Below are 27,282 nucleotides of genomic sequence, written 5' to 3'. Positions count from 1 at the left end.
TATATATTTTATATATTAAATGTATTCATTAATTCCAGATGATTATTAAAAGCCAAATTGTAATAATAATAAAATACATACAAAATTAGATTAGTTAATATTATGAATTATAGCAAACCAAATTTTATGTTCAAAATATGTATATATAAAACTCAAAAAATATATAATAGAAGCATAAATAAATGTGAAGCATAAAAAATATATACAGCAAAAAAAGAATGGAAATAAAATATACAGAATGAGTAATGCGAAGTTAAGTGAATACAGGCGTACGTAAGAAATAAATTTTGTTTTAAGGCTTCCAGAACACGCGATATAAAATCTACGACGTTGCTGCTGATACACGAAAAAGCGGGCGTCTCTTTCAGAGGATCGTGTTACAAAATACCTATCACAGTCGTGTTTTTCGGTCGGTCGATATTTACGGCAAGTTGAAATCGTGAAATTGGAGATAGTTACACAGAGAGGCGATCGAGACGGTGCCTCGTTCGGACACAATCATAGGCTGTACAATCACAGCGCATAACGCGAGAAGGACGATATACCGGCTGGGTGCATAGTGGGGTGCAGCTGCCTCTTCTGCAGCCGGGAAGCCGCATCTGCCGATCTTCCTTCCCACCCCGTGCGTCATCCTTGATCACATCGGTCTCTCTTCGGTCATCCTCGTTTCGGGCCCGCGGCGCATTACGCGGCATATTTTCTCCAAGATGCATTCTCTTGTAGGATCGTAGCACCGAAAAGACCGGCTCGGTCTTCTTTCCACCGGGACCACCGTTCGGGGAACATACCGCGCCCCAATGTAATAACATCCCTCACACGTATAATATCTGCGCGTAATATACGAAATATTTTCGTGAATATAGCGGATGATCATACGGTGCACTCAAACATCCTGTTCGAATATTAACGCGGAAAAAAATGTGACGTTGAGAAAAACCCATGACAACGTGTAATGGACGTAATATTACAATATGCAATGCTAACTTTACAACTTTTAGAGTGAATTGTCACATTAAAGAGAGATATCTCACTCTTAAAAATTGAAAATTGAGCCATTTTCAAGATTTGGTGCAATTTTCACTCTTTAAGAAAAAGAACCAGTATGTCATTTTTTTTTAAATGGATTAAATTTAAAAAATCTAGTGTTCCATTTTTTTCACTCTTTAAGAAAAAGATTGGTGTTTCAATAAACTGTGTGTGTGTGTGTGGTGTGTGTGTGTGTGTGTGTGTTTAACTATACAGTAAATAATAATATTTCATCAATTACTAATACGATATCATCAGTTTTTGAAGGAGCTAATTAATTTATTGAAACACTAATCAATTCTTTTTTCAAAAGGTAGAGTGAAATTCCATTTCCAAGAATTTAGAAAGAAGATTCATACATATCTATAGTTGGAGTTTACTAATAATTAAAGTATCGCATAGCAAAAAACATGGCGATAAACATGTGTTAAGTGAATGTGTAAAATGAAAATAAAAATAAACGCAGAGAGAGAGAGGGAGAGAGAGAGGGGAGGGGGAGAGAGAGAGAAGCAATGTAATTGAATAGTGAACGTTATTGATATAATATCGTTACATGTTGCATCAGTGATGCAAGCCACTTTGTTATTGTGTTTCGAGGAAGAAATGAGATCAGAGCAATATGTTACGGCAGGAATCATAATTGAGCGATAGCCATTAGAGGCTGATGCAAGAGGCGCATAAGACTTATTACACGCCTGTTGAATTTAATCGAATATATGTTTCATGATCAAATCACATTCAGAGCTATTTCTCCAGTCGATGTTATTTCTCTTAAGATAAACCTTTTCATTCGTCTCTTATGTACTCCAATGTAAGAAATGAGTCGCACTCGGTATACATTTTGCGAGATGAATAAACAAGCAATAGTCGTGAATCATACTTCATATTCTGAATGCGAAAATATGGTCTCTCCCTCTTTTCCCCAACAGGTTCCCTTATATTAATCCGCCATGGTGTGGTACGAAGAGGGCGTGCGGAGTCGATCCACAGACGTTTGTTCATCGTCTCGAGGATAGTTCATCGAGAGCAAAATGTTTGCTAGACGACGAAGAGGAGAAGAGGATTCTGCGGGAGCTGCTCCTTGTTTACCTTTCGCTTAAGTACACGTTAGTACACGGTATTCGGCGAGTTCGCGGACGAGAGACCGGTACCATTCACTGGCATTGTATCGAAGTTTAAGCTTCATTCAGTGAAACATAAATCCCTCCCCCCTCCCCTCACAGTCTCTCCATTCAAGAAATGCGAATGTAAGTCGCAGCCGCCGCGAAATACTTCAGCTGCACGAAAATCCCAGGGTTGCCGGTGCAGATGTAAACATGCTGGAGTCTTTGAGGCAGCTTATTCGCGTCTCTCCCCGTGTTCAAGATTTTATATAAAGGAATGAATAGTGCGGCGCACGACAAATGCGCCACTCCAGAATGATCCCTTGGACAAACGTGCATCATGATGCGTGAGACGGAGAGATTTTCGGCTTTTCGACTATTGTACATGGAGAAGAATCGTTTTCTTAACACGTGTTTCTTGAGAGAGTGTTAACGAGTTCATTTCTTAACGGAGTTCTGAATTTTCCAAGATTTACTTTATGCTTGTATCGTAGAGATTGAGATTGAGATTGAATTTGATCAATCAAAATTTACTGAACTTGATATCGATTTTCTTTCTCCTGATTGGTTAATTTCAATCTCAATCTCAATCTCTAGTCCAGAGTTGTCACAAATTCCTCATCGAAAAATTTCGTAACTTTCCCCTAATTTCCAGACAAAATTAATGTTTTTTCCTGATACTTTCAATAGTATTTTAAAGTTTTTTTAATTTGAAAATTGTTAAATATTTTGTTGAGAGATCATAATATAGTAATGTAAATTACTATTACTCGCTGACACTGCTTGCATTTTTAATTATTAAGTTGGTACACTGAGAGAAAAAAAATAACTGCCAGAATTGCATAGGTGAGATGTACATATTAAACTTCTTTAAAACTAAGAATTTTAATTTTCCAGAAAATTGCAAAATTCTCTGACCATTTCCAATTTCCTCGACAATTCTCTTATTTTCCTGATTTTCAGTTTTGTGACCATCCTGTAGTCCGACGGACATTACAATGTTGAAAATTAAGATAAAAAATTTTTAGCAATCTAAATTATTATCGTGTATTGAATTTTCACATTAAAACGTAATTCTAAACCTTGTCGAAAAAAATTCGTATTATTAACAGATCATTAAGTCACCTAGGCGTATGGAAAATTACTTCACTCATGAAAATCTAATGTGTATCTATACATTCACTCGCATTAGTTTTTGATATTCCCCGTCATTATTGATAAATCGGTGCGTAGATTCTCAAGCGATACGTGGGAGGATACTTATCCCGCCATGCAGTGAAGATACGAGGAAGGAGAAAAGGATGTTACGACGGAGTTACCACCTCGGGGTAAGAACGTATCATATTAGAGAAGCAGTCGTTTTATACATCGGTTTAGAAGCCGAGGATGAGCGCGAGTTGTATTACAGCGAGAAGAAGAAGAAGAGAGAGAATGAACGGAAAATCGTTCCTCGCTCGATAGCGTACACATATGACGGGAAATTACCGCCAATTCTCGATAAGTTATCGACAATTTTAGAAGAATGCCGTCGGGAAGTGACGCCACGTCGCGCGTTCGTATCGAATAAAACCGACAATTTGCCAGGCATTAAAGGCAACTGCACGCCGGTGTAGCGTCGGGCCGTTACAGATCGAAACCGCGAGCTCTTCCGGTCTCGATGAGGAGAAGGAGACAAGATATCGAATCCAAGGCATCGACAAATTAACGGCACTTCTCTCACCGGATCGTATCTCTGAGATGGACGACGCCGAGTCTTCCAAATTTCGTCAGCTCAAGCGCGCGCGCTCGAGCGCGAGAGGAAGTTATTAAGGCAACACGCGGTGCTACATTAGGCAGATAAATGGTGAGATAGAGGAGAATTAAATTACAGCGCTCTACGCGGCATTAAAACTATTCGTACCCGGCCTGTGGAAAAACAGAGAGGAGCAAATTACAGACGGCCGTCTCCTGTAATAAACCGACGCAACATGCGGACGTTAATCGCGTCATTCGATTAGTAGTTTGATCGCCGCATAAATCCTGCCGAAAGCGTAGCGGCACGTGAAAATCACGGCTTGACGCCACTGTAATCTCGATTGGATTAATTTTCGATCCCAAAGATACGGACGAATGTAATTTATGCCTTGCCGTTGCGATTTATCACGTGTAACGTTCAAAATTGCAGCGCATGGATTTACATCGTTACATCGGTTACAATTCTTAACGCCAGATACCGTTGATATCGGGAACGTGAAGATCCACGAAGAAATTTTGAAATTTCGGGCGATCGTGGAATCAAAATCAGCGATTGGAGAAGCGAAGCTGAAAGCTGGAGGCCACAAAACTTGGAGACTTAATCTAAACTAGCCGGACGGGTTCTCCCAGAGGCCTACCCGTAATTAAATATTACAAATGATCGTTGGCTGCATCTTGAGGGTTTCTCCATCCCTTAATGGCGACCTGCAAGAAAGAAGCGCTTCCAACACGGTAGACCGTTCACGATCGCCCTGAAGGGAACAGTCCGCTCGACTCGTGCAGAAACGTAACCCATTTCCGACACACTCACAAGCAGGCCTTTTAGGGCCTTTTAGTGAGTTACTCGCCTAAATGAAGAAAATCGAGAGGAAATTAATATCGAAATGCTTGTCAGATTAATTTGCTTTTGTCAGAATACATGTATATAAAGCACATTAAATGGTTGCATCGAATTAAAATAATAATGAAGTTATCTTTAAATGATTGAAACAAAAACCGATTCCAGTTCAAAATTCCAGAAAACGTAAAACAATTCTAAAATATCTTTATTATTAGGTGTTGGAATTAATTCGTAGCGTTTTTTAATGAAAGAATGTTATTTATTTCACATGAGCATTGAAAAATACATTAATGAAAGTACTTCCCATCACTTGTAAAACGCTACGAATTAATTCCAACACCTAATATAATTTCTGATTACGTGATGTTACATTTTAATCTGTAGATAGATGACTATAGTATATTATCTTATTCTGAAAAAGAAAAATAAAAAGATTTCCCAAAAGTCTTAAAGTTCATTATTTTTACATTCCTCTATTTTATAAGGGTATAAATAATATAAATTTAACTTTATTCATACTAATAAAAAATATAACTACAAAAATAAAATTTGTTTGGGATGTTTTGAACATTTTATCTTCATTAGAAAGAGTATGAAATTCTGATTGAAAATAAACAAACTAGAACTTTGGTTGAATCTATTAATTCCAGTTGAATCAAAATTCTGATTGACACGATCAGAATCTTCGTTCATTTTCAACGAGAAATTTTTCTCTGTGTACTTAAAAGTTCTTATTTAAAAATTAATTACGTATATATACACGAATCGAGCAGTTTAATAATAGAAGGATTATCTACGCTGTTTTGTGATTCAGAGCCACGTATGAAAAATACGAGGAACCGTGCTTATCGTGCAATAACAATGCATAAAAGTTCAAGAATAAGTTTCTCACGCGTATCCGACCAGATGCTTGTTATCCCGAGGATGATGTAGTACGCAGTAATTCATCTCGCAGCGAATCCGACGAACGGCAAGCTGGCGATGCTCTATCAGCATTAGCGGAAGTCAAACAACAGATATCGAGACTGTTTGGTCTAATGTTACACGAAGGATGGGTCCAAGTAATTCGAACCCTGGATCTAGGAACCACCAAGGCCACAGTGCGACTCAGTACATCAACTAATCACCGTGAGAAGCCCTCTTACCTCCGCGGAAGCGCTTAATTATCATCAGCTTTCTCCTGATAACGCGCCCGGAGAACTTCGACCTCTTCGTGCCTAGAGATACGAAAGACGGGACGGAGGTCGGGTACATCTAGATAGAATCGTAGCAGGCGGCGATCCGTATCGCCATCCGACGTGGAAGACAATTGGAAACGAGATTTCGTAACGGCGACATAAACGTAAAAGTAAACGACGCCACGACGAGACATGGACTGTCGAGGAATTCCATTCTTATTCGCTCTCTAATCCCGGAGAAGAAAAGGGGGATTGGTAATGTTACCATTGTATGAAAATTTTAATTCTTCACAAATTCTCCTCGCGGCGATCTTCCGTAAACTTAAATGTAAAGCTCTTTCATTCGTACTGCGAAAACAACGCGATTTAACGTTGCGAGTTTTGTTGCTGAGGAAAGTCGGTGATAAACGATAGTTTTTTTCTTCAGCGAATTATAAAGTACACTACTTCGCAAAGAATGGATATTTAGTTTATTTTCATTAAAGACGGATATAATGGGTATAAAATAATTTCTTTATATATATAGTGTTAGAATCAACTTATTTGTAGTATCCCATAAAATATAACAATTTTCAAGAAATGTCCAAATTCCGATTTCTTAAAACTTGTCATTCTAGACCTGACAGAGATAGACCTGTGTAGCTTTAACGAATTTTTCCAGCACAGCGGGAAGTACAAGATTATAGCGATGAGCTCTCCTTTGTTTGGCTCAAACGTCTTGGAACGCGTCGAATCATGACTGTCAATGGTGACGTTGATCTGCATTATGAAACAAGAAGATGGCAAGTTTCTACAAAGTTGGTTCCCTATATCCATAACTGCGGCAACTATATACTGTTTACATGGGACGATGGATAATACCCGAGCGTCTCGAATTTAGCGAACAACGAAGCTCGTAAAATTGTGAGTAAGAAAATAATGACAATCGGGGGGCTGCTCGGCTTGATCGGCATTCACGAAATTTTTCTACCCGCGTAAACAAGCTGTTCCTTAATTTAAGAAGAAACCCGATAGGATCACTCCCTCCCACAGTATACCATAACGACAGGACTTTTCCTTGTTTCGGTGGTCAGCAGACCGGTGGAAAACACATGTCTCGACAACGGGATGTACACATCGATTCGGCTTCCCGACGCATTTCTCATCTCTTGTCAAGTACGGGAGAATGGTTCATTCTCGTCGTCGAGGTATGATAAGGATAGAGAAGGGAGAGAGGGAGGAGGAGGGATCATCGTCGTTTACGACCATTGTGGAAAAGCAGGACGAGCCAGATGGGAGGACATCGGCGGGGAAGGGAGAGAAAAGGTGAAGGTGCAACGAGGTAGAAAGCAACCAGTCCGGCTCCGGGATATTCTATTATGCCGGGTTATCTAGATTATGGCATTCCTGCTTCGTGGAACCCAGCAACCCAGCGTGGACGGGGACAGGGTGTTGCGAGACCGGGGCCTCGACTACGATCGCCCTTCTCGCTTTCCGTATATATCGCGGGCCCTTGAACGGCCCATTAATCCTGCGCCGTCTCGAAAAGCCCGAAATTAAAAAAAGGAATATGCGTAGATATACGTATAGGGGGGATCCCGAAGAGAGAGAGAGAGAGAGAGAGAGAAACGGCCTGCCACCGCGTTCAGAACAGGTAGTGCGTTTTGTCCATCCAGGTGCTCTCCTTCTTCCCACCCATGTTTTGGGAGCTTCCACGATTCGCTTCGCATTAGACGAACACGTTCCAACGAGCAGACGATTATTCGCGACAAGCGAGAACACCACTACGACAATAGTGTTGCGTAGTAATGGAGCAAATTAACAGATCGTTTATTTGAATTATAGTTTTTAATTTCTACCGCGCTTTTCTTTAGACAATTCTTTTCAATCTACGTCATTCCTTACGGAAAAAAACTGAGTAGCTAAAAATTTAGTTAGATACATCTGAAAATAATTTTGTTGAACCATCAAAATAATTATGTAAAACGTTGATGATAATACCATAAAAAGTTTTAACATTCTAGTAATCAGTTTAAACGTTTTACATTATTATTTTGATGTGCCAAACAAAATTATTTTCAGATAAAAATTTAAATACACATACAGATTTGAAAATGATTTTGTATGAATTATACTTAAGCAAAACTATTCTTTCCGTGTAGTAAGGAACTAAACAAATTGCAGGTAATTGCATTAATAAAGAAAATTAGAGATTTTATCATATCTTATTTTTCTTTGTTGCATTTTGATAATTCATATATCGTTCATAAATATTTCAATCGGAGAATCTATTTCCAAGACTTAAAATGTAGACCGATCGAGGATCGTCGAGGAAAGCCAGGTAGCCAGTCCAGGTATAATTTTTTTATTTTTACATTTCTCGTGTTCCTTCGTTATCTGAAGATTGTAGATATTACATTAGTATATCTGTTTGTAAGATTTACAGCGACAACGGTTGAACGCCGAACGCCCTGTAATAATGGCTCTTGTAAAAACGCAACGGAACAAACAAACTTGCGTCAATATGTCGATCCATTAGCGGATGATTTTCCGATTTTACCACACCTGCCTCGGGAAGGCCGAAATTTATATCTCGACGGCGCCATTAGCGGGTACTCGAGAAAGATTAAATGCAGACGCCGCGTGTGCGCACAACTAGATAAGACGGCCAAATCCCATTACTCTTTTTCAGGAGATTAGGCGATCACGAAAGATGCAATGAATCGTGCAGCGAGATGAAAGGATTGCAAACAACCGGAAGTTTGCATTGTAATGGACTCTTCTTTTATTACATGGCCCTGATAAAAAAGGTTAAAAGGTCCACATTTTTACTTTACGTTTTTCGAAGGTATGCAGTTGGAAAATATTTACTGGTTTCCAGGATCGATTAGTCATAAGAGATAAGGAAGACCGGGATCAGTTGATTAGAAGTAAATAGAACAATCGAGGCTACATTAAAAATAAAACACGCGAGACACGCGTAAACATGTCTGAGCACGCAGCAGCGACTGCCGCTAAGTCTGCTGTAACATTTCGTTGCAAACACATCTATGATAGAAGTTATGCCACAATTTTAAAAAATCGTACACCTAAGTAAATATTTTTATTCTTAAAGTTTTTCTTTTACAATCGCATATGATTATCTGAGATATTTGCTTTCTACTTAGATAGTAAGTGTAGTTCTTACTTAATAAAGTCCAAAAATTTTTTTTGTTTATCTTGATTGTCTTTGTTATCGTATATTGTTTTTAAAAAAAATGAACGGATGGAGATAATAAACTAACCACAGCATGGAACTGTATGACTCATTTAGTGACAACTCTTATAGTATACTCACAATTTTATTCCTTTAAAGAGATTTTCTTCAATGGTAAATGTTATAAATTTAATTCCCTCATGTCCAATCTCGAAAACTAGGCTCATTCGATGTGTTTTTGCACATCGAAATGAACAAATTTTGCAAAAAGAAACATTGTTTTACCCTGCAAAGCGAATGTTTGCGTTTAAAATATATTTGTATAAAAGTTTTAATATGTAACCAAAGATGTAGCTTAAAATACATTAATCTTTATTTTAATAATCTTAGTCGAATTATCTCCCCTCCCCTCCCCGGTCCCAGGACTAGTTGAATCGAAATAGAAAAATGCATTTTTTTCATATTAGTTATCAGTTTCCCCTTATTATTAAAATATTATTAGGTAGTCAAATGTCTGTAGTAACTGGTGTAGAATTGATTTTTTTCGATAAGTCTCTTAATTTCGTCTGTAAAAATTCCGATCTCCCGTAATATAAAGGAAATATTAGTCATATAAAAGGTAATATAAAAGTCATATACTTATATTATATTAGGTGTTGGAATTAATTCGTAGCGTTTTACAAGTGATGGGAAGTACTTTCATTAATGTATTTTTTAATGCTCATGTGAAATAAATAACATTCTTTCATTAAAAAACGCTACGAATTAATTCCAACACCTAATATATAATATACGTTCGAAAAGAAAGCTATACGTATTCGAATTGAGACAAAGAGGCTCGCTCTTTGACGGTCTCAGTATCTATCTTTACGCTCGGGCCCTATGCAAATAGATGTTACACGATGAGATTCCTCTCTCTGACATGTTTCTTTACTCTAAAAAATTAACACTGTAATCTAAGAACGCACCTAGGCACGTGTCCAGTTTGCCTAAGCGCAAGATAGGCCTCGGTAATATAACAGTAAACGCTGCTCGAAAGTGGTTTCGGTGCAACGGCCAGCGATTCCGTCGGTCCTTGAACGAATCATAAACGCGAAAGGCCATGGTCTCCCACTGTTCTCAGAGATGGCGCCGCGTGTAGCTCCAGGAAGAGAAGCTGGAGGATCTTTTCATCTCGACGAATATCCACCGCTCGCGGTGAAACGCTCTTCGGAAACAACGCGCGAACGACGCGACGCGACGCGGCGGCGACGCCTCTTTGCATCGCATTAAAATATTTTGCGTTTTATAACTTGCTTAATGAGTTTTTCTCTGTGCTCGTACCTGAGCTGTCTATGGAGATTCTGGTCGTTTCGGCGAACTGCGCGAAGTTGCATGAATGAAGACTTCCGGTTGTTTTTACTTGAGAATACTTGAGTCAGATAAAGGGACTTATAATGTTGCTAATTTAACAGGCAATAACGAAGAGAAGCGACAAATATTGTCAACTTTAATTACAGATTATAGTGGGCCTTGGTGTACGGCATTATTTGTGATGCTTGAGTCGTGTTATAAAAGAAGCACAAGTTAATTTTTGGAAAGATGTAAAGTAATTTATTATATCGCAAGAATACTGTAATGTACATAGTTGGAAAATTTGACGTGTCCTATGGAAAAAATGTAACACAATTTAGAACAAATTGTGAAAGCATATTTCTTTAATAAAATTAACACATATCATTTTTCAATCATTTATCTTAGAATTTATAAAGACTAAATTTGTAGAATTTGTAAAGACTATAATATTTTTATATTATTTTCTTATTCATTTACTCATAAATTGTGTTATTTTATACAACATAAATTGTGTTATTTTAACACTAAGAAATGCTAAATATCAATTTAACACAAAACAAATTACAATATTTAAGTAATATAATCACATTATGTTACATTGATACTTAAAAATATATTAAAAATTCAACACAAACATTTTAACCAAAACCGCTTTTAACACGAGTATAAAATGTTTTTTTACTGTGTAACATTTACATAACTAATATTACAATTTTTTTTAATTCCCGAATTTGATGTTTTCCTATGAGCGTTTTTAATTTTTTTTTTATTTTATTGCGATTTTCAAATTGTTTCTAGTGGAACAACGATTATTCCTCTTTTTTTTTTGTTTGCAATATCGTGCGTAAATATTAAAGACTTCGGAGCAGGGAGAAACTTGAGCGCAGTCGGCGCAACGCGCGAACTGCACTCGGGGCGCAAATTATCTCATTAAACGCTCCCACGTTTCGAGGCCCTCCGCCTTCCGCGGCGCAACAAAGTGCAGCCGCAATAATTGCGACGTCATTCATACTCTCACAATGCGCCCAGCCCCGAACAGAGAGCAGAGAGTCACGTTGCGGCTGCGGCACGGCCGCTGCCGTTGCCGTTGCCGTTGCCGTCGTTGCCGTGCCGCTTCTCGCGAAGACTAATCTTCCAGATACAGAAAGTAGTTCCCCGGGGCGACAAAAAGCAACGGGCGCGGGGCCCGCGTGTATACCTCAATTACACGAAGCCGAAGAGAGATCGCACCTTGCGCCACAACCCGAAAGAGTCGAGCCTCGCGGTCTACCTGGGGATTCGCTTCATCCGTAACTCGGCCGAACGAATGTCATTTCTCTGCGGGATAACTTGGCGGTAGATATATGCACCGATGTTCACCATAACAAGTTCTCACGGGAAAATTAAGGACGAGATTTATGAGAAATATAACGGTGATTGTGCGCGATTCGAAAAAATTGACGCCGTCGTAACAATCGCGAATTATAGCGCAATAACACGGTTAAATGGGATTAGAATTGGTTTTTAAATTAAAAACTCGTGTTGCGCCTATTTCAATTTCTACGTAATTTCCTTGGACAAGGTTGAATAAATGTAATATAACGCGAACGTTAAAGGCTATTTAATATGCGTATTCCGATCAATGGTTGCCCGCCAAACTTATACAACTGTACAAGTGTATCACGGTGACGCACACGCAACGCACGCATATGCGTGCATGTGCAGGTTCACGGGCACGCGGAACGACCGTGAAAGCGCCGCTCATTACGGTATAATGGGTTATTTCGATCATTCTCGAATTACTGAGTCGACAATAAGAGATTCGATTCGAGAAAGCCCAGCTCGCCCTTTGAGTCTTTGCGAGTGCTTTTGGATTACAGGCGACATGGAAGAAAGACAAAACGAAGACGAGAAAAAGGGACGAATGAAAGAAAACGAGAGGAACACAATTAATCGCTTTAATCGACTGGTTAAAAGCAATATGAATCCTGAAAGTTTCAAATGTACTACTTAAATACAAGAAAAATTAATTGTAATTAATAAATTAAAGATGTTGCGTATTAAAACGTATATTGTAATATTGAATTAATATATTAAACAAAAATTTATTTAATTTATTAAATAACATATTTCCTTGAATAGTAAACATAAACTTGTAGTAAATTAATATTTATTCAATAAAAAAAAAATAATTAAATTAATAATTTTTGTATCAAATAAATATATTTAGTACCTATTTATTTAAAAATATTCGAACAAATATTTATTAAAATTTAGTTTTTTTCGGTATACTCGTTTATAATCGATTCGTAATTTACAAATTTACAAGGTGATAAAAAAATTCGGCCATTAAGTTTTGTATATTTATCAACTCAGTATCAGTTTACCTAAGGATAGCAAGATGATGAAAAATGTCATAGTGAAATGACATTAATAATATCATTACATCAACTTGCTATCTGAATTTAAAATGTAAAAACAAAGGAGTGTTAATTACATTTTATTAAATCTCAAAACAGACTAAACCAAAAGGTTTTTATCGATTGTTGAATCAAAGGATCGCTGTATTGACTACCTTGGCAGAATTTATTCATGGCAAGATGTTTAGATCGTTGATGCGTTTCCAAAGTATCTTAAAACCTGTATATAAGGTGATCTTTTTCAATGTCAGTTATTAATATTTAATATTTAATAAAGTGGTACTAATATATTACAGAATTTTTTTTTCTAAATATAAATACGTTACTAATAATTTGATAAACACAAAAATTTATAAACTTTTTTATCACCCTGTATTAATTGCAATTGTTATTCCCATAAGAATACATTATGATTTGCATTGTATCTCTATCAAAAGAAACTAACTTTCAGAAAGGATTAAACATCACTAATTAGATTCTTAGCATATTTTCAACTTTCTATCCTGAAGATTCTATCTTGAATGACTCGAGAGAATAGACGCGCAGAAATCAAGTTACGCAAGGAAGTTACAAGGAACGTGCGTTCCTCTCTGTTACCCTTCATCTGGACGAAGAGACTCCAAGGTGCAATCTCGACGGTTTCGCGTGCGAAACGTACACTTATACGCACTTCACGCATTCTCTTCAGTCCGTGTCCACCCTCGTACTTCACGCGGTGTGTCGTAGACGAGAGCATACGAGTTCCTTGCCACGACACTCTCGCCGACACACCGAGCTTTAGAAATCACCGAGTCTTCCGGGTGTGACGGAGCGGAAATCGCCATTGTGTCGCGCTAGCACGGCTCTTCGCTCTTCGCGCACGACTCGCGCCTCGAAAGAAAGAGGGAATGGATTGCCATGCCGGGGCGAGGACTCGCTTTTCACTACGTGCTATACCATGGCAATCATAAGGGGAGAAGACGAAGGGCGACGTTTCATCGGCCAAGAGACGGCGATTGCGTTCGCACACTCTTGACGCTCGTCGTATGAAAAATTCTGATTAGACGTTCCGATCGTGAGAGAAACCCGTATGCGTAATGCATAATAATACATTGAAATAATCGAAATAAAAATATTGCGATAAATCCATTGCAGATACAAGATATTCATCATGACGATACGTAGCCAGAGATTGAAGATTATTCGCGGAGAATCATTATATACCGGAAAATAAGCTGTTAATGCTGTCGCTAATTTTTTCACAATTAATAGCGCTATAATTATGCGCACGGTCTAGTAGCCGAATTATTACAATGCGTCAAGATTTCTCGTGAGTAACGCGTTCAAGCATATATTTTGCACGCATTGAGCGGAAAGCAGATTCGTCGACCGAGATCCGCTAATTAGGCCAACGGACGCCGCCGACGAGCGTCTTCTCGCGGGTTCCCGTGGGAATGAAATTATCCCGCGCCGCTCACGTATATATACGCGCCCTCGTGTGCTGGCAGACTCGAGGAGGTGCATCGGCGTGCGCGCGCCGGGTCCGCAATTATTTTAAGTGCGCGGCGATATCCAAGTAGCTATTAATGACGTTCCCGTGGATGGAATCGCGTGCCGAACGCGGATAACGCGGGGCGTCCACGTACGACCTACGACGTCGGTGCACGTTTATATATATATATATATACGTACCGTACGCACGTGGGCGTGAATTAATCGGCGTAATAATGATCGTTACGGTACACCGAATCCCGGCGATATACTTTTTTTCCACGAGACGTCACCCGCTGAGCCCTCGTGAAGATTTTCGTTACCAGAGATCGTCCGTCGATGTAACCGTTAATAATCCCGAACGTGCATCTCGTATCTCGCGGAGACGGTGCGTGGTTTTTATCATTACGGCAAATTTATAATCCGATGTTATGTCCTGCTTGTTATTGATGTCGTATCGGTACCCGGTACTCAATGTTGTCACTCGTTTCCTACATAGTTATAATTGTGAAAAATCGCAATTCGCAAATTAACGTGTTGAAAAATTGTATAGATTTACCACTTTCTCTAGAGATATCGCTCTTTTCCTACAACGATACAGAAACAAAGTTTTCTAGAAAATGAGTTTGAACGTTTTAAATTCATTAAAACTTTGTTATATTAATTTTAAAATGCGATTCTGATGTAACAACTATGCAGAGGAGAATAAAAATATGTTCCTTCAAAATATTATATCTTTTTTTTTCTTTTTCATTCTTTTTCTGCAAGCAAAAAATCGTAACTTTTCTAGTTATTGTAACAAATAAAATAATATGATTCGTGTGAATTCTAATTAAAAAAAAAATATATGATGTAGAATAATTACATTGTTTTAATAAATGGAATTCGCATAATATGCATAAGATGCAATTTAAAAAACTCAACGCAATACTGTAATTAGTAAATCAATCTTATAATGTGAATAAGACGTTGGCATTCCAAGGATCATGGTTACCATTTATAAAATAGTCACGCTCAATTATAATCGCGCGAAATATGAAAGTAATATCCGTCAATTTATAAAAGATTAGACAAAGACGAGAAAGAAAAGGCATTAATTATATCTAGTCACAGTTATGAAAATGCAATCATAATATTTAATAACTCAATTAATTTTGTGATAGAGGGGAGAGAGACGTCAACGCCCTCGAGAGGGAGAGGAGGTTTACATTTACGTAATTATATCCCATTGTATTTCGTACCGCAAGCGACACTACCGTATAGCCCTTATACATCAGATCAGACGTCACGTTATTATTCACGCCACCCTCGAACAACAGAAACGGATACGGTGCGTCGTCGACCTCGTGCAATGTGGCGCGACACGAAATTAGACACGGCATAAATTCTGCTAGCGAGTGAGCGGTCGCGCGTTTTATGGATTACAGTTGCCGTCCTGGTTCGGCGCGTGAAGTATCCAGTAAGTCGTGTAAACACGCCGGGGTCTGTCCGGGATACAGGGGGATGCGAGGGTGCGAGCCCTTCGTCTTGCCTGACTCGCCTGGGTCACGGGAGCTCCTCCCTGACAGGAAGCAGCTGCACTCTTCCGATTACGTCGCAATGGTTGGCTTTTCGCTTCTGCGGAGACTACTCTATCGTCGTCGCTCCGCCCAGTCGAGGGTTTCCAGTTTCCAGACTGTACCGCCGTCACAATTAATGATAAAAGTATTATAATAAGATCCCGGTAATGAGTATACTTTTCTGTATAACGTGGCTCGTACTCGAACTGACTCTGCTCGTGTTCGAAGCAGGAAGTGGACATTAGAACGGATTTACTTTGATATTGACGATTAGCGGATGTGGCTGTCGCGCCAGAATTTTTTTTACGAACGAGTTCATAAGCGTCACTTGTTGAATTGACTGTTACGCGGACATTGGCTGCGAATGCGCGTGGAACAAGTTTCCTGAATTACTGAAAAACGCGTTGCACCGTTCAATCGTTCGATTCTCTTTTGCATCGCTTCGGGAATTAATATCGAATGATCGGGAACTAACGGTAATGTCAATAACTAACTAAGTAGAATGATATGCGGCTTGAAAGTAGAAAGGAACGTTTTAAACACAGAATATTTGCCCTTTCACTCGCAAGCAGAGTTTGCGATACAGGTACAGGTTCACTTTGACAAATCGAGACGGTAGAAAGTTAGTAACATTGATTTATAGTTACAGCTGTAGTTTTAAGAATTTTCTTTTGTTTCTATTAACATATAGATCACGTAAAACGTTTGAAATCATATTGTTTAAAAGACAGCCTTACTAAATTGCAGTTATATCATAGCCATTCTTATTAATGGAGTAGGATTTACATTAAATCCCGGTAGCAGGGTGTAGTTCAGCAGTAGTTATACACGTCTAAAAAAAAATTACACGGATAAATAAGCCTCTAAACGAGTTTATAACGACTAGTCGTGTCCGGCGGCGTATATTGCCCGCAGCTTTGTAAGAGCACGAAGGACACAGTAAGACAGGAAGAAGGTGTCTCGCAAGTTCACGGAGATATTTACGCGCTGTCCGCGGACTCGTAAATGTCGCCACAGCGTCTCGCTTCTCATTTTCCTCAGCTTGACGTGACAGCCTGTTAGGCTTTAATGATGAATAATTAATTTGCGGCTCGTTAAGTTGGCGCATCGGCCGTTCCCGTTTCTCTCTCTCGTTCTCTCTCGCGTGCGCGTGGGCTTCGCATCGCTTCGTAATTGCTCCACTAGGTCGGAATAATTATAGGCCAGCTCATCTAAATTACATTTTTATTTCTAGACATCATAGATATTCGTTTTTTTTTTTTTTTCATTTCCCGCGCCGCTCGAAACATAAACACGGCGCACGATCCCGTATAGGCGGTCGTTAATTATAGTCGTGAACTCACCTAGGAATTTTCAATTTTCGAAACGGACGATAGGTACCTCTTCGCTCAGAGAAACCGCCGATTTAAGGGACTCGTGCGCCTCTATAGGGATTTCACACCGCTCGCTCGCGTAATCATAGCCTGCGGCCTGAAAGCTACCGGCGACATGCACAGCATCCGACCTCCTTTCCGAGTTCACTAGCGTATCCTAGCTGACCTGCTTTTGCTAATAAGCATCGAGAAAAGGTGACTGGCGGCGTCAAGTTCTGGTCAAAGTTCAAATGAGAAAACTCCAATCTCTTAGCCGTTGGACACTTCGGCCGCTTTTATAATACGTATTTCGTGTTACGACGAGCAACGAGAAATTCTCACAAGGCATTTAAAAATTATTGGATACAATTTGATATTTACGTATTAATGTTACCGTTAAACAATAACCGTTAATCTTCTGATTTATGGCTTTATGGTTTAATATATTAAACAGATAATCCGAAACGAATAAATTATACCCAATAGAGAATATTGTTGCTTCGCGCAATCGGTATGTAGTGTGAAATTTATGATTAGAATTTACGTGTAAAATTTATAACGTCTAAACGACAAGGAACATTCGTGTAATAGTGGCGATTAAGATTCCGATACGAGGATTTTTACGCCTACGTGCTGCCTGCCGTTCGGCTCGTCGTGACTGAAACATCCATCGGTTTCCGCGTGATTCGCTATGACGGTAGTCCGCCCAGCAATGGGTTATTTCCACGAATCGACCAGCGAATTCTCAATCTTCAGGAACGGAGGGTACTAGTTTCCTCGGGGAAACTGCTGATTTGCGGTGGCTGTAAATCGATGTTGCTTTAATACACAGTGCTGTAAAGCACCCACGATACCCAAGGCACGAGGGCGGATAATAGGAAGCATCTACAGCTTTCAAAAACGAGCTTCTCACCGTGTGTACCATGGCAATTTAATAACGGGATCTCCGGCTCGTGCTAAAGTGTAACGGGTAGCCCGTGGAAATTAATATTTTCCACGAAGGCGATTATTATTTAGCGCAGCGTTTCGAATCCTTCGGAATTGCAAGAAAGAAATCCGACGCTACGTCCGATAAGGATTTCAGTCAAATGGCAATTTGTATAACGGTTATGTTTAATGTATCGAATGTGTTTCAGGCGTCATCTAAACAAGACGGCACGAGAGAGAGATATGGCACGCAGCGTTCGTAGAAAGGAACAGAGTCTCGCAAGAGACGCGTGCGCCCGCAGAATTTACCGCATGAATTCTTCGAATGACGCGGCCGCGGCTCGGCCGTTCTCCACACAATGACACATTTAGACCCACCTACTAAGCATAACCCGTCGCTGCTGGCAATCGCGACGATATGACGAATATCCCGCGGTCGCGAATTCTGGGTATCCCGACGTGGCCATTTGGTATCGAGCCAACATTCGCCATTCATTAAGATCGCTCGCAGTGACGTTGAAGTCTGACATATCGGACGTAATAATCGAGTAATCGAGCAAAAAATTAACACCGGAATCGAGTCTGCCACTGTGAAACTTGTATAAAGATATCGTTTCTATCTACTGGCTTATCGTAAAAAAATGGAGCGGTGTTGTCACAGCTGTTGTCACAGATAGATCGGTATTTCGCGATAAAGGAACAAGATAACAACAAATCAATGCTCGATCAGAAAGAAAGTACCTTCTCTATAAAAAGTACGCTTTGTACAAGATCGATTTCTTTACAATAGCGAAGTTGTTCGCATTTAATGAACCTGATTGCAGCGCTAAATACTACAAAAAAAAAAAACAAGTAAAAACAAGTGCGTGTTTTCAAACTTTAAAAAAGGAAAGAAGAGGCGATGGTAAGAAAATGCGGTAAAAAAAGAATGAATTTAATAGCAACAAAGGACAGTTAGCTTCTTGTTCCGTTACTCCGAACTCGACGGAATTATCGATGTCGATGAAGAGAGAGAGAGAGACAGAGAGACGGACAGAAAAGAGGCAGAGAGTTCAATAATCTAGCCAGCGCGAATCTCGCTGCTGGCATTGAAGTCTCCAATGGCGACGCATTGCGACTTCTTCTGTCGTCCGTGTTTTTGACCAGGTTTCTCGTGGAAAATGGTATGCGAAGAAAGATTGCACGTGTTACTTTGCACGATGCATAACTCGAGAGAAATCTCACCCGTCCATCTCTCGCGCAGTGATTTAAAAAAACGGAGCACGACGTGACTTTCGTAATGGACGCTGTCACCGTTTGCGCAACGCGCGCGTATTTACCACTTTTTTTCTTTCCTCTTTTTTTCCCTTCTCTCTCTCTCTCTCTCTCCTTCCTGCCATCTTTTAAAAACCGTACTAAAGCCTACAGAGGAGAACGATCCTTTTTGAGAAGCATTCACGGAGAAGCAGTAAACGTCAGAGCTTACGCTTCGTCCGATAGTCGTTGCGATCATCGCGGAAGCAGATTTATGATAATCAAGCGGCATCGGCCGTCTCTCTTGTTCGCTCGCAGCGTTCGCCAGCCGACAGCTTTCTTAAAACGAATTTCGATTTCCCAATAAGAGGCCAAGATTTACGGCCTCCCGTTTTGCCCGGCCACCTTTTTTGCGCCTTGTCACGTATCCTCCTCTCGCCGCGCGCCCGGGCCTTTTTTTCCCGGCCTCGCGAAGGAGGTGTACGCTTTCTTTTTTTTTTACTGCCCCTTCGTACCGTCCCACAAGCAGGGGGACGGCCTGACAGCGTCCCTCTCCTGCGCAAAATGGATTTTCGCACGTACCCAAGAGCTCGCTCACTCACGCACTCGTTCGCTCGCTCGCTCGCGGGGTTTCGTAGCCTCGCAACCGGCTCGTAATGCACGTGCGAACGTCAAAGTCAGGTAGACGTTGCCCGGGACCTCGTAAGGATGGAGAAGAATAGAACACCCGAATTTCGCTCCGCCATCGGCAACCGGCCTCGACACGGTGGAACGGGAACGCTCCCGTTCCATTTAAAGTAGAAATCGAGAACCACACAGTCAAAATAAAAATTATCCTGCAACTACACAAGATCAAATGGTAGACGGAACAATGATTGATCGGTCGTTTTGCAACTTGAGAAGTAATAATAGAAGTAATAATAATAATTTTATTGCATGCGCTTACAAATTAGATTTAAGCTATGTATACAATTCCAAAGACAATAATAATCAAACAAAGTGTTAGCAAATGACGAGGTGACAAGCGATACAGCTGATACAAGGTTTAACCAGAGAAATTCAAAGAACGGATAATACCGTTAAGTTAAGACAAACCCAACAGATTCATGTAAAATGAGACAAGATGTATTTGACTTGAAAAGCAGAGGAGAACACGGCGGTCATTATTTCCGTTTTTCTTTTTTAAAGTAATATTTATATCTTGTTTAAAAAATAAGATTCTTTTAATTTTTTTCACTTTTCAAGAATTATTTATATATTATGGCTTTTGTACTGATAAAATATTTGAGTTTTTATCATTTTTTTAAATAAAAAATTGACACTTTAATGTTGGAGTAATCAAGAACAAGAAAATGGATGTACGTTTCAGTCAATAATCATAGCGAGCACATTCGAGATTTTTAAATTCGATGTGACATAAAGAAAACAAGAAACGAGGGTGAGATTTAAAAGGAATAATCGGAACGATCGGACGTCAATCGACGTCGTTAATCACGATCGTTAATCGAAGTGAGACGAAGTCAAGAAGGAAATCGGACGGTTTCTTTTCGCGACGCAAAAATGGAGACGTTGCTCTCGTTAAGCACCCGGCGAGTTTGCGAGATGCGAAATACGGGTAGCACGAGCGAATGGAACCGGGAGGACATACATTTCTCGTCGTCGTGAGATGAAGGCGGAGGGAGGAGGGCAAAAAATCTCTCGCGAATTACGCAGGCCGCTTCACAGGCGAAAGAAATCATCGGGGGTAACGAGGTATCCACGTACAAGGCCCGTGTTTCCTTATACAGCGAAAAGGGGGAGAAAAAACGAAACGTTACGAAATTGCGGTGGTTAACCTTACTGCGTAGTTATGCAAGCAAGCGCGCAGGGGTCCAGGCTACGAAGTCGGTCACATGTTGCACATACACATACGCGGGATGCATTTGCGATTCGTTGCACCTTTGCGCGCCGCCATTCTCGATTAGACAAGTCGTGTTCGGCTGCTGCTCTTATCGATCAATTACTGCTAAAGAGGTTGCACGCCGCGAAAGATGTGTCACATTAGGGAAAGCATTAGCAATACCGATGCGTTGCTCGAGCTGAGTGATATCCAGAGATCCTGAAGTAAGGAAGAGATGAAACACCTCTATTTGATTGGTTCGCCATATTTTGCACCTTAAGATGGAACGAGAGATGCATTGATATCTCATTCTGTCTTACAGTGAACAATAAGTTTATTGAATCTTAATACATATTTCTTTGAATGATATTATAAGTAAACATTTATTTACAGTAAATAAATATGTATTCAATAAAAAAAAAGGCTAGTTAAATCAAATTAACGGTTTTTATATCAAATAAATGTATATTTATATTTAATAAATATTTAGAATTGTTCAAACAAATATTTATTAATATTTAATTTTCTCATTCTATCTTAAGTAGGTTTTTCAAAATATGGCACGGACTAAAAGACGTATGGCGAAAAATCTCTTGAGGATCTCTAAACGATATCGTTTGAGGAATCCAGGATTTCCTGACGGCGACCTGCAAAATTCTTATCGTTTCGTAAATTCTCGCGGCTCCGGAATTCTTGCGACGACGCTATGCGCGCGCGCGAGAATCCGAAATATTTAACGGTCCAGGATCCGTTCACGCGTGTAAAACCATCGGCCCTCGAAATATCGAAATATGTTTCCAACTTGGAAATTTTCAGTTTTACAACTCCTAACTTTCGCGCTTGCAGAGCTCGGGAAATTTTCGGAGCTCCAGAAATATCCAACTTTTCGGGCTCCGGAATTTTCAATATTGAGAAGTTCCAACTTTCGGCAAAACAAAATTACCTCTCTTTCATCAATCGCGGAATTGGTTACTACTACCGTAACACATACACACACACACACACACACACACACACACACACACATATACTCGTACACCCCGAAACTCTCCTGCGATCTGCATCGAGCGTTCTGCTGCAACACGCTCGCGCGACCGCGGCATCGGCCACAATATTGCGCCTGCCATAATCCCGGCGCAGTTTCTGACACGTCGCTTCCGCCTCTCTTTTTCTCCGCGATCGCCTGCAATTTGGACGTCACGGGGAAACGCCATGGTCGGAGGGAGATCGGCCAATTCGCCGGCGCGGCGCATTAAAGTCGTACGATATACGTACGCACACAGATACACACACACACATACACTCTCTGGTGCACATTTTGCTGTTGCAATTTTGGCAGACGCGATACCACGCCCGGCGCGATAAAAGCTCGCCGGAAGTGGAGAGAGAAAGGACGAGACTCAACGTGGAAAGGAAAGGACGGCTGTTATTCGAAACGACGACGACGATGACGACGACGACGACGACGACGACGATGACGACGACGACGGTTCCACCGTGAGAAATCAATTTCATCGACAAGACGTTCGCTTGCAAACACAACCCCCCGACTTTTAAACGTCTTGGCACGCGCACCAAACGCCAATACGATTCTTCTCGCTTCGTGCCACTCGTTAATGATAAAAGGAAAGACCGAGATGCAAAGAAAAATGTTGGTGCATGCAAGAAAAGACCTGTCGTGAGACCTAAGTGATCTCTAGACTCTCAATATTATTGTACAAATATTTTGTACGAAAATATAGAGAGATGCTCTTTTTAAATAATTCAAAATAAACAAGTATGGAATCAGTCACAGTTGTCACAAATTTCTCGCCCTAAAATTCCATAACTCTTCCCTGATTTCTGGACAAAATTTCATGAGTTTCTCTGATACTTTGAATAATATTGTGAATTTTGTTGTATTTCTGTCCTTTTTTGATAATCGTCAAATATTTTGAGAGCGCAATTTAACATAGCAATAAATTGCTGTTAATGTTCCTGACACTGTTTCCATTTAACTGTCAAGTTAGTAGTATTATATGTTTCTAAAATTGCATGGATGTGATGTATTAAACTTTTTAAAGCCAAGAATTTTAATTTTTCAGAAAATATTGTCAAATTGTGTGACACATTTCCCTGACATTTTCCTGATTTCCAGTTTTGTGACAACCCTGTCAACATAGCTTACAAACGATTAATAATATTGTGCAATAATATTGATCTTCTAGCTGTTTTGCAGAAATTTCGGAGTGCGATGCAAGGCACGTGAACGAGAAAGCCTCGAGTAAAATCGAATTTTGTCCAAATCCGTTCGCACGACAGTGCGCGGCATTCTTTATGGAAATGCATGGATTATGAAACGAAATCTATATTCTCTCCGCATATGTAATACTATCTGATCCTTCCTTCACATTTAGAATTGAGAACGAACGATCGTATTTCGAGTTAAATTCCTAATAGTTTTTCATATTTCAAACAAATGTATGCAGTTGGCCTGAGTATAATTAAATTGCAATTCAAAGAGGGATTCAATAGCAGTAATCGATTTAACAGGAATTTATATTTTATTTGACGAGATTTCCGAGATATTTTACAAGATATGCTATATATAGCAATTTTTGTAAAACAGTATTTTTTCGAAGGAACGTAATACATTGAAAGAACATAATACATTGTTCACATAGAGCAGACTTTTAGTCTAAGTAGAATTTAATTATTAATTATTCCGCCGAGTGCTCTTTGCGGTTGATCACGTAATCCTCCTCGTCAAACGTCTCTCACTTTTCTTCATGATAAAACCGCAGTTTGTGCGAAATTTTCACTTATAATTTTCTTGTTGGAACACGAAAAGAGCGGTTTTGCTGAAGTAAAAATCTAGTCAAAAACAGATTTAAAAACAACTTTATTGAATTATAAAGTTAATTATATTAGTTAATTATACACAAGCCGATTGCTAGAATATGTGAAAACTTTTTACAGCATTGCTCATTATGGTTGAATTTCTCACATCATTATTTTGATGCTCCAACAAAATTATTATTTAATTATTTAAGAAAAAATTATTTTCAGATTTATCTAGATTTTTACACGGAATCAACAATTTTGCTAAAGTATCTAATTTAATTAGATACGGATCTAAAAGTAATTATTAGATAATTAAAATAATTACATAGAACGTTTAAGCGATAACAGTGCTGCAAAAAGTTTAAAAATTCCAGCAATTTAAACGTCCTCCATAATTATTTTGATAATACAAGCAAAATTATTTTCAGATCCGTATAAACTTTTCGATACTTCAGCAAAACCGTTCTTTCCGTGTATAGATACGTATTTCAGCAAAACTCGTTCTTTCCATGAAAAGACCGCACTCGGACATTACGTGATCGATTCGCGGATCGCCGTCGTGACGCCGAAAGAAAAATGATGAATCGTAAACTCGCGCACTTACATGGAATTGGTGGTGTTCCAGTACATGCTGATCGTCTTGGCGCAGTTGCTCACAGTCGACAGTAGTACCGTTTGCAGGCACACGAGGAACACCAGGGTCACGAAGGACGTGGAAACCATGGTAACAATGACGGCGGACGACGGACTGGCACCGTCACTTAAGCACCCGTACTCGGTTAACAACCACCGGCACCAACCACGAACCGCGAGGCACAGCACCCGTTGCACTTTCGCCCGCGACCTCGTTGCAGTCGTCCACAACCACCTACTTCTTCCACCACTGTCGCACCTCCACCACATCCACACTCCACTTTGACTCGTATTCTTCCTCCCGCGATGATCCTGGCAACGTGGAGATCCACCTTGTCTCACCTTCCTCAGATGATTCTACCGTCGCTCACGCCGTCATCGTGAGTCCCAATTTATCCCGAAGTTATCTGGAGCGATGAGTCTCAATGGAATTGCCTTCGATGATTCTTGAAAGTTCAAAGGCGACTCACCGCGGATTTCACCTATCGGCAAATTCGTGATCTCCAAGTCTCTCAAAATTAAATCGATCACACTCGATCCGCGTCTCTCGGCGCACCGTTGTCGATGGTGTCCGAAGTAACGCCGGTCCCATGGAGCCAGCCCGTGTTTCTCTCGGGAGCACAGCTCGTCAGGCGGTTCATTGGTTCCAATTTTTTCGCCGAGATCACTCGGGGATGAACGACGCGACGCCAACGAACGCGAGACGGCGCGGCCTTTTCGGAGCAGCGAAGCTACCCGTCGGCTCGCCGTCGATCACACGATCCACTCAGCGATTGCACGCGACAGCGCTTTGCATGTTCGAATCCTCCGTAGGTTTTTTTCCTCGACCGACAGGAATGCGTGGAGCGTGCGTAAAATGAGTATTCCGTGACGACGCTAGATCAGCAGGTTCGTGGCTTGTACACTTTTTAAGCGCACCGTCTCGTACCTCCACATATCCGTCGAAGGAATCGCGCGAATAGACCGTCGATCCGCAGGTGCTCCGCGCGGATCCAAGTTAACACTAAGTTAAATCCTCACCACGCTCTGCACACACTGGAAGATCTCACCGAGATATAATATCCCTCTCGGGCACACAAACACTCGTCGAGTATCCTCGCGCTACTCAGGAGCGTCGGGAATCGAGCACTTCTCCAAGACCGAGTCGCACTTCTTGACTATTCCCACGAAACACTCGGACGAAGATTTCCAAACGACGGAAATCCGTCCAATTGCGATTCGTATCGTCTCGAAATCGCGCGCGCACACAAAACAAAAAAAAAACAAAAACGAGGAATCCGCGATACAGCGGGTCGCTGCGACCCGAGCGAGTCAGTTGGAATATACACGCGCGCGAACGCGGTCGAGAGAGAGTGATACCTCTCGGCGAGACTCCGGCTTGGCGAACTGAGCGTAACGATAACCACTCTGCTCGGTGTCGCGAACGCGTCTGTTCGGCCGAGCATTCGTTTCGCGTCGGCAGACTCGGCTGGCGGCAGCCGGAGAGTGGGGGTCGTGCCGAAGGTCGGCGGAGCAGCTCGAAATCGCCCGAAGTCGTACGAAGTCGCGCAGCCCCGTGTGCCTCCTGCGACTCCACGAACTCGGAGCTCCGCGATCTTCACGGGACTACACGATCGGCATTACGCCGCACGCTCGCGAGAAGTTGACTTAGAATCGTTCTCCCCCTCATCGTCGTGTAAAAGTACGTTCGACTCGCTGCAGTAGACGAGACGTTGCGGTTACACAGTGTGACACACAAAGGTTTTTTTTCTCTTATTTTGTAGTTAGGGACTGTCTCCGATTCCACTCGGAGACGCGGAATAAAAGTGCAATTTTGCGAGTATTGCGTTTAACAGCGAAGCCGATTGGACGCATTAGTGTATATTAAAGCTGTTGTAAACTGATTGAATCGGAGTGTAAAAGTGATATGCAAATATGTTGAATTATAAAACACGTATTTTAATTACAATTTAAAATAATTGAGAATAAATTTAATTAAATGAGAAAAATCTTATCAAAAAAAAAGCGAATCTTAATAGTTAAATATTTCTAACATATATTTTACCTACACGGAAAGAATGGTTTTTGCTAAAGTATCTGAAAATGTAGCTAGACACAGATCTGAAAATAATTTTGTTGGAATATTAAAATAATTATGTAGGCGAAATAATTATATTATGTCGCTCGAGCTGGTTGCTAGAATATAAAAACTTTACAGAATTGTTCATTATGCTCATTATAATTATTTAATATAATTATTTTGATAGTCTCGGCAAAATTATTTTCAGATCCGTATCTAGCTAAATTTACACGGAAAGAACGATTTTGTTGAAGGATCTAAAAATTTAATTAAGTGTAGATCTATATATATCTATTATTAAACTATTAAAATAATTATGTAGAATGCTCGAGTTCAAATTATCTCATTATACTTGAACATTTTATTTATGATATAAATATTTTAAAAATTCAACAAAATTATTTTCAGATCTGTCTAGATAAATGTCTAGATAAACTTAGATAGGTATTTTAGTAAAATCATTCTTTTCGTATAGATACTCCAACAAAATCGTACTTCCTATGTAACAACATAATAAAGTTTATTGGAAATTTCGCGGTTTAATCCATTTCCATAT

At 40.2% G+C, this 27,282-nt stretch overlaps 1 protein-coding gene across 1 annotated transcript in view; it reads right to left on the bottom strand.

Annotated features, from left to right (window-relative positions):
- Nucleotides 1–26,114, bottom strand: part of Ephrin (ephrin) — a 64,011-nt gene extending 37,897 nt beyond the window's left edge. Inside the window, exon 1 of the mRNA XM_011054867.2 lies at nucleotides 24,639–26,114. Within this exon, the coding sequence (XP_011053169.1) occupies nucleotides 24,639–24,937 (299 nt within the window). The 5' untranslated portion in view covers nucleotides 24,938–26,114. The remainder of the gene's footprint in view (nucleotides 1–24,638) is intronic.
- Nucleotides 26,115–27,282: the final 1,168 nt, after the last annotated feature.

This window comes from Acromyrmex echinatior, chromosome 6 (genome assembly GCF_024713525.1).
Source record: "Acromyrmex echinatior isolate Ae372 chromosome 6, ASM2471352v2, whole genome shotgun sequence".
Lineage (NCBI taxonomy): Eukaryota > Metazoa > Arthropoda > Insecta > Hymenoptera > Formicidae > Acromyrmex > Acromyrmex echinatior.
Note: the sequence above shows the minus strand (reverse complement) of the source record. Positions and strands in the feature narration are given on the sequence as shown.